Source organism: Nematostella vectensis, chromosome 9 (genome assembly GCF_932526225.1).
Source record: "Nematostella vectensis chromosome 9, jaNemVect1.1, whole genome shotgun sequence".
NCBI classification, from domain to species: domain Eukaryota; kingdom Metazoa; phylum Cnidaria; class Anthozoa; order Actiniaria; family Edwardsiidae; genus Nematostella; species Nematostella vectensis.
Window position 1 is genome coordinate 9531310 of NC_064042.1, and position 8252 is coordinate 9539561.

Below are 8252 nucleotides of genomic sequence, written 5' to 3' on the forward strand. Positions count from 1 at the left end.
AAAATGAAAAGTTTCGACTTTAAAAACCTCCCACCGTTATTTAGAACCGTAAAACGATGGCTTCGAGCTGAAAAAATTCGCAAAAGGCGACATGCGAGTGCTCGGCACAATGAACGATGCATGAAATGTCGAACTCCCCTCTTCGTTCATACTTTGCCGAGTATTTGTAGGCCGCTTGTTGCATAGCTTTTCAGGCTAAAAATCGTCGCTTGGCTGTTCTAAATAATCGTGGAAGTGTTTTAAAGCCAGAAACTTGTTATTTATTCTAAAAATCGAGAAAACTGGGGCCGGCCGTGCAGCTAGTTTTTTTTCCCTCCTTTACCGGAAGCCGTGCAAGTAGACAGCGTTTCCTTTTAGAGATCCGGGCTGCATTTCTGAAGAACAGTGTATTAAAAACAATTGAAGAAAAATTTACGAAAAACCCTGCTAGAATTATTTATCCAAATAGTCATAGACCTATCGAGCAAACATCCTCACTAAAAAAAAGAAAAAAAAATAAGGAAGCGATTTTGTATATATTTCCCTCTTGAATAGAGTTTTTTTGTTGTTGAATAATGGCCACATAATCAATGTTATTATCTGTAGGCCGGACAAGCCATGGTTGGTTTTGTGTCCATAACACGGGTAAAAAAATGGGTTCCCAAAAATATCTATGAAACCCTCCTGCTTTGTTTTACCCATTCAGCATGAAACCCATGAGCCAACTGAAAGGTCTTGGACGGTCAATATCACATTACCTTATTTGACTTTCTGCTCTGAGTCACAGTTATATTACGAAAGTCGGGGAAGCCCCTAGTAATGGTAGCCTCGCTTTGATTGGTTCTTTTGTACCCCCAAAATAAATTAACATATTAAGATCAACTTCCTGTACATTTTCTTAACTTACCTAATGCATCACGCAATGATAGAAACTACTTTATCTCAGCATTTCAAATGTTTATCGACCAGGAAAATTGAAACGCCACGAAATATTTTGAACGGATCTTATCGCGGTGTTGAGGTTAAAATGTCGACAAGAAATTGGCGAGAAAATACTGTGAAAAATGGACGGAATATAAAGTGCACGGCGAAGGACAGAATACGCGAGAAGCTCACAGCCCGTGTGTCCCCTATGAGTGTCGGTATTTGCCGAATTACAGAATCAATGAGCTCAAATCAAGCCGAGAAAGAAACTTCTGGCCTTGATCCTAAATTTAAAGCACTGGAACAACAGCAGAGCAACCCTCCACGGAAGCACAAATTTCATACGCAAGACCCGGAAAAAACACCGGCAAAAAGAGTGTGCACAAGTAACGAAAAAAACAATTCTGGTTAGTACCCCTTCATTTGATAATGTTTTATTAAAATAAATTTCTCTGAATAAAAATAACCATTTTTTTTTTTCAAAATCGCTTAAAATTAATTTTTCTACGTATCAGCTGTATGTTAAATAGGGACTTCCCCTACTTCCATTGACGCACTTATCTGTTCCGGGGAACCCCCTAAATCTGTTGGGCATATATGTATTCACAGATGTGCCTTTTCATTCGACTTTGTGATCATTTTTTCGGTAGAAACCGTGTCTTTCTTGAAGGAAAAAACAAAACAAAGCGATTAAATTTCTAGATTTAGAAACGACAGATATCATATGTAAATGTTTCTCGCCAAGGTCAGCCATACCCGCCGAGTATCGAACACAGGATGTAAATTCCGGACAAACAAGGATATGACAACATGACAAAAGACAACTGTAATATTTCAATTTAGAAATAAAGCTGACCCTAGAAACTAACGACCTCAAGGACATCCAGCATTTTAATAATAATATTAGACAGCATAAAATATTTACATATTATAAACAATTTCCATCATCTTTTTAGATGATTTAAACATTTTTAAAACATAAACGCTAGACTTTTTTATTACTACCCTTATAATCTTGTAACCTAGTAATACCGAATAGGGCCAGTAATTAGTTCTTCCTGTTCTAACGGGGAAAAACCAGCTTAGATGTAGCTTAAGATGGTCGGTATATAAGGTAAATCCACTTTCTCTCTCATTCAACAGTTGACCCAGTTTCTAATTCTGATTCATCCTGTTGTACTCAAAATATAGAATGAGGCACGATAATTTGGCGCGAAGCCAACACAATCTGAAATCACTACAAAATTCATTCTTTACAACAGCAGCAGCATCCTTAGTTTCAACACAAGGGAATAAGGAAAGTTTATCAAGCACAGAGAGCACGTCGGGGGATAGCCTAGAAACACTGGTATCTGCGTCACAGTGTCACCTAGCAACGCTCCAGGACGAGGATGGTGACACGTGAGTCCACGTTTTTCGTTAAACTGGAACTTCGTGTTTCATTTGTGATCCATGTTAGGCTAGTCCCGTAGCGCTATTATCGGTTTCCCTGTGAGTGTTAAAGTTGCCCTTAGCCAGCCCCTGCTGCCTCATGACCAAACACAGAAAACCCTATTAGAACGCTTTTTTCCTTTTTTCCAGACCCCTGCATATCGCCATCGCCCAGGAAAACAAGAACTTGGTGCTGTACCTCGTCAGCCTGATGCGGTGTCTGACTCTCGACATCTACAACAACCTCAGACAGGTAACAGCTTCAGGGTAGTCAGGTGGGCAGTGGGGAATTGGGCCAGATGAGATATTCTTTTATTAGCCGCTTGTACAGAGTGGTACATCGCTATAAAGCTTACAAAACTTGAAAAGAAAGAAGGGTGTTATAAGTATCTGTTACTATATATTCCTACTTTTAAAGTCATCTCGATCATCTTGTTTTTAAGTACCTGAGCAGTACTTACGAGCACCGTTTAGGGGCGTAGCGATGATTTTTCCTTGAGTGTGTGTGTGTGTGTGTGTGTGTGGGGGGGGGGGGGGGGCAAATTCTCAAGAACATTCTTCAATAGCTTTATTTGCTTCTACACCCATGCTACTTATTTGATTTTTCACCCCCCTCATTTGCGTTCATTTACATTTGGAACAAAACGTTCTTAAAAAGGCCTCTTTGACACAGTTGGGAAAATCAGCTGATAATCACCAAAGTAGAGAATGTAAATAGAATGCCTTACTATTTATAAGTAATAATATTCTTTATGACCTTTATATATTGTTCACAGACTCCACTACACATAGCGGTCATCACGGATCAACCGGACATCGTCAAGTGCCTCATTTACGCAGGCGCCAACCCCAACCTACCGGACCGCAATGGACAGACGCCTGCACACTTGGCATGCCAACGGTCAGCAGTTAGATGTTTGTACGAGCTTACCTCAAGCTCTTTACTGGACTACAACATTCGCAACTTTGAAGGCCTGATGCCTCTACATATTGCAGTCGCCAAAAGAGACAAATACGCCATTGCGCTGCTTGTACAGAATGGGGCGAACGTTGATTGCAAGGTTTGTGGGCAACGGTAATGTCGAAAATGCGCGTAGTTCCTTTATATATTGTTCATATGGTTTGGTTAGCCTAAGTGCGGGAAGGGGTAGAGATATAATTAGGGGCCTATCATTTGACTTTTGAGGGGGGTGGATGGACGTTTTTTTGGTGCGCAGGATATTTTTTTAAAGCATTTGGCGTGCAATAATTTTTTTTAACCGATGCAGGAAATGTTTTTTTCGTCCACCAATTTGTCAAATGGTCGGCCCCTAATGTGACAGTAGTATGGGGCTGCCTTGAGTAATTTTGCCTTGCTCGCGTGACCGAGCAATGTTGGCCATAGCACAACACCAACCATGCAACATGGTGTGTAAATAGCAATAGGCATTGCTGGACTGAATTTTACGTTTTTTTTTTTTTGCCGTTGCTCATCGAAACAGGGTTTAAAACACTTTTTATCACTTGCGTCAACCACTTGTCATAGTAAGTTGCACGCACGACATTTTAAACTTTTCTTCCTTCTCCTACTTTGGGGTAGAAACGTGAATGGTCCACAGCAACTAGCGGGTTTGTCTAACGGCTGGTACACAGGCAACCCAACATCCTATACAATATCAATCGTGACTCCTTGTGGGTAGCTACAGCAGACCAAAATATTTCAGTGATCACTTATCATGTGATCACTTATCATGTTATTATATTCGCCAACAGGATGGGAAAAGCGGCAAAACGCCCTTACATCATGCCATTGAAAGGAATGACCTGCAAATCATAAAGACACTACTGGACATGTCCGCAGATATCAATGCAACCGATTTCTCAGGCGTCTCGCCGATGGCCATGGCAAATAGGCGGGGTTTAGCTAATGCAGTGAGACTGTTGGGAAACCGTGGCGAGGATCAAAGGGTAGACCTGTAGCTAGCATAACAATAATAAATGCTGAATGTGATAATTATACACCTATTTCAATTAAGGTTGCACAAGAGAATCTTTGTATCGTAACCTGCAGTGGGTTTCTTACGGCCGTAAGAACATTTAGAGCTACATAAACAAGAATGCTAATACTCTAAATCTGTGTTTGTTTCGATTTACGTTTATTTTCTTATTCATTTTATACCCATGAAGCACTGCGGGCAACGACACATGGATTCTCTGAGTGCGACCAGGTTGTGCAGGTTGTACATAAGGATTAATAACACATTTGTGCATCCATCGCACAAAGTATTCTCACTGGATCTGTTTATTATGAGAACAGGCTCCATTTTTTTACAATGCTCAACATATTTTTATAGCCTATAAAAAACTAAAATAATTAGGTTTGTTTTGTATGTAGATATAAATAAATGGAACAGCATTTTTTATAAAAATTGGTCCATAACAGTTTATTAATAAGTCATGTGGAAGAGACAATTTTAAATAATAACTAGGAATTATAAGAATTATAAAACGATTATTTTTGGATTTGAAGTATTTATAAAGCATCAGCAAGGACATCTGTTACCCAATTCACATTAAATGTGTTTTAAAGGAAAACTTCATCAAATCTCTGTAATAGAGAACTTCTTGCCTGTCTGCTTTGATTAATAAAAGCACTTGCTCCATGTCAGACAACACTGCTACTACTACTGCTCTACAAAATGTGCATTATTTTTGCACTATTTCTAAATATTCTATATACACAGTTTATTTCTGACAGGGAAGTAAGTGCATCATTAACCTCATCCTCCTCCGCCACCACCTGAAAAAAAAAAAAAAAAACAGAAAGCAATTAACAAAAAAAAAAAACATCCCTTTATCATAGAGTGCTTTACTGTTTAGAAAAAAAAAATAGGCCCCTGTACTAATGACCATGTCCCTGGGACCTCCATTTTAATCAATCTCAGATTACCCTCTACCCCTAGCCTTTACAGTAGCAAGCGCAAAGGGCTGGGGAAGATGAGGGATAGACCCCACATGCCTGGAGAGATGGATGGAGGGAATCTAGGAAATGGGAGCACTTGGAGCCAACCCCATGTTTTTTGGCCATATGCCTCTTGGCTTGCGCTAGATTGCTATGCACATGCTATTCATTTTAACCTAGTATTCAAATAACATGCTTAGGTGACTCAAAATCAGTTCGCACTTAAGTTCAGGTTTCATAATGGTTTATTCATGCCCATGGAGCAATAAACATCACTTTTAGTGGGAAAATTATCCAGCTTCCAGAGCTTAAAATCAAAGGAATTTGAATTAGAAGGAATGCTGATAATGCTATTTACTTAAAAAAATTCCAGAAATGCATCCCGCTAAACTTACTGATGCTAGTTCTGAAATGATTGACACCAAAACACAAAACAAAGCACAAAACGTTCACTAAGTGACCTTTCTACAAAAAAAAAGGGGGAACAGCTGCAAGCCCTCCCTCCTCCTCCCCCCTCCCTAACGTGTGCACCTTGTCTCTAACTCTTCCTTCCAAACCCTTTGAGCTTGCTACGCATGCTCCCCTACCTCTTAGGTGTGCAATATATCAAATATACATGCATGTGTGCATACCTCTACGAGTAGGCCTCCAAGAGCAACTTCTACCACTACTTCCTGTAAGAGGGTTGAAGTCTGTAGAGCAATACATGAAAATGAAGATCTGAGAAATGTTTAATCCTTCCTTGTGGACATTTTTTCTGGATAACAGATTTTGTCCTGGTGAGTAAAGATGCCAGAAACAAACCTGTTGGTCTTAGAGGTTTCTTCTCATCTGGCTTTTTCTTCCCCTTTAACAGACCTTGTGCTAATGCAGTCTCATTCTGAAAAACAATTATTATAAACATTCTAACTACAACCAAGAACTAGTGCTATTTGAATTTTGGAAAGTGATAAAGGCCATAGAGCTTTCACTGGTGGAAACAAGAAATGTTCTCCTGAAATTCCTAAAAAAAATGAGGTATATAACCAGAAAGATGACAAGAAACTTGTAGAAAACTAGGGGGTCTGCAAAGGTGCAGTGAAGAATATATTGATACCTGTAAATGTACCTCCCACTATCATATGGCTTCCTCACTTGGAGAAAACTTAGACCCCCATGAATGAGGTTTTTATGTGCTTACAGTTGATGCATTGGCAAGTTTCTTGGATTTGTAACCCTTGCCCTGTTTGTGGCGCTCCCAGTCCTCAATAACTTCCTTCCTCTTCTCTTCTTCAGCCTACAAATACAAAGTGCATTTATTTAGAGAACTCTTACCATAGACTACAGTTGAGCTACGTTACCAACTTCCTATGCAATGGGGCCATACAGGCCTCAAAATATTGGAAGGGGGGTCACAATAGAGACATTAAGGAAAAAAAAGACATGTACAATATGGTGCAGCCCTTTTCTCAGCAGCTATGAAGACCAAAACACCACACTAAGTTATCATTACAAAAAAAAAAAAGAATGACCAGTAAACATTGAAAAACCACCATTATTGCCCAAGTCTTAACCTTTTTCTTCTCTTCAGCAAATTTTGCAGCTTTTGCGTCCTGAATCTCTTGCCATCTCAATCTTGACATCTCTATCTTTGATTGAAGAGCTGCTTCTTTTTCAGGGTCTACAAACAAACCAAAACACTTCAAGAACAGCAACAACAGAATATACTTAGCCTGCTGGCAGGAGTTTACCTGGTGTTTAGTGTTTTTGCTATGCGCCGAGTTGTGGCCGCCATCTTGTTTTGTTTTGTCTGCGCGAAAGCTGGAAACAAGGGCAAAGCGCCAGGGGGAGGGGGCGGGGGAAGAGAGGGAAAGAAGTTCTTTCCTTCCCTCCCCCCACCCTTTTTCTCACGATTTGTCACTTGCGCCAAGCTTGCACGGCCAAAAACAAGATGGCGACCACGACTTAATGCATAGCGGGAAAAAAAACACCGTGTAAACGCCTGCAAGCAGGCTAGAATAAACTAAAACAAACTCATATGACAACTAGAAACTTACCAAAATTAGCAATTTCTTTCTCTTGTTCCCTTTTCTTCATCATTCTTTGCCAGTGCAGTCGTACCTTGCTCCATATCACTGCACTAATCACAATGCCCAGAACCAAAAACCACCCATACTTCTCCAGGCATGTAATGGCTGTGAAAATGATAATGATTGTGCAGATTGTGATGATGATTACTAGTAAATACATTTTCCTATTGAAAAGCTTAATTTGGGATAGAAAATTGTTAAAGCTTCTTAATAATGAAAAAGAATTGGTGCATAAAACAGGGTATGGCAGAATACTGTTCGAACACTATATAAAGATATCAAAATCGTTTATGTCTGTGATCCGAGACATATATGGGCTGGCGCCCCAGAGGAACTTAGCAAACAGAAAATAATACTGTCATCTATATCTAAAATACTCAATATTATTGTGAATTCGAAAGAGTCTATAATTTCAACTCATAAAGTTAAAAAGAAAAGTTCTGTCTCATCATAACATACCGAAATGCAGTGTATTTCCAACTAACGCAGGAGTTTCATTCTGAGGCAGTCTTTGGTTAGGCTGTGGGTTTTCTTCTTCGGCGAAGTCCATGTTCCTATATTATATTTTCACTGATTCATCACGCGATCTCAATTAGAGAAGTAGAAACGTTCTTGTCGAAAATAAATAAGTTCTTCTTTTGGTGACCGATAGCTTTGTTGTGAAATACGTGGAAGATAGCAGATGGCTTGGCACCAGTCTGTTAGAGCCTTAGACGACACACAGGGAGACCACGTTTGCTACAAAGTATTTAGTATGTTATTCGGGTTATATTATTATGCTGTTCTGTTCTCGGTTTATTGAACTTTACAATTTCTAAGCTTTGAAATTAATAGTGATATATCAGTAAAATAACTATTTTAGTACTAAGAAATGTGGAATTATGTATTTCGTAAGGTTAAAAGCATGG

The 8252-nt window shown here is 39.4% G+C and overlaps 2 protein-coding genes across 3 annotated transcripts; one reads left to right on the plus strand and one right to left on the minus strand.

Annotated features, from left to right (window-relative positions):
• The first annotated feature begins 873 nt into the window (after window positions 1-873).
• Window positions 874-4986, plus strand: LOC5506206 (B-cell lymphoma 3 protein). Of its 2 annotated transcripts, none has more exons than XM_032374594.2 (5): window positions 874-1310; window positions 2166-2304; window positions 2485-2587; window positions 3111-3409; window positions 4087-4308. In XM_032374594.2, the coding sequence occupies exons 1-5, from the start codon at window positions 890-892 to the stop codon at window positions 4148-4150; spliced, it is 1026 nt and encodes a 341-aa protein (XP_032230485.2). In that variant the 5' UTR covers window positions 874-889; the 3' UTR covers window positions 4151-4308. The 2 variants fall into 2 exon arrangements, with proteins under 2 accessions (XP_032230485.2, XP_032230483.2); XM_032374592.2 differs by having other exon boundaries at window positions 875-1310; window positions 3111-3395; window positions 4087-4986.
• On the minus strand, window positions 4600-8051 carry LOC5506204 (selenoprotein S). The gene is made up of 7 exons (XM_001626886.3): window positions 7804-8051; window positions 7312-7449; window positions 6829-6935; window positions 6456-6551; window positions 6080-6155; window positions 5908-5967; window positions 4600-5113 (listed from the first exon to the last, which is right to left on the minus strand). Exons 1-7 carry the CDS (start codon window positions 7892-7894, stop codon window positions 5094-5096), a joined length of 588 nt encoding a protein of 195 aa, XP_001626936.2. The 5' UTR covers window positions 7895-8051; the 3' UTR covers window positions 4600-5093.
• Window positions 8052-8252: the final 201 nt, after the last annotated feature.

Excerpts from the sequence above, each read along its gene's own strand:
- LOC5506204 (XM_001626886.3), bottom strand. The coding sequence starts at position 7,894 with ATGGACTTCGCCGAAGAAGAAAACCCACAGCCTAACCAAAGACTGCCT. Across the intron at positions 6,156-6,455 it reads AACTTGCCAATGCATCAACT|AATGAGACTGCATTAGCACA; the intron begins GTAAGCACATAA and ends ATTGTTTTTCAG. Across the intron at positions 5,114-5,907 it reads TTGGAGGCCTACTCGTAGAG|GTGGTGGCGGAGGAGGATGA; the intron begins GTATGCACACAT and ends TTTTTTTTTCAG.
- LOC5506206 (XM_032374592.2), top strand. The coding sequence starts at position 890 with ATGCATCACGCAATGATAGAAACTACTTTATCTCAGCATTTCAAATGT. Across the intron at positions 2,588-3,110 it reads TCTACAACAACCTCAGACAG|ACTCCACTACACATAGCGGT; the intron begins GTAACAGCTTCA and ends TATTGTTCACAG. Across the intron at positions 3,396-4,086 it reads GGGCGAACGTTGATTGCAAG|GATGGGAAAAGCGGCAAAAC; the intron begins GTTTGTGGGCAA and ends ATTCGCCAACAG.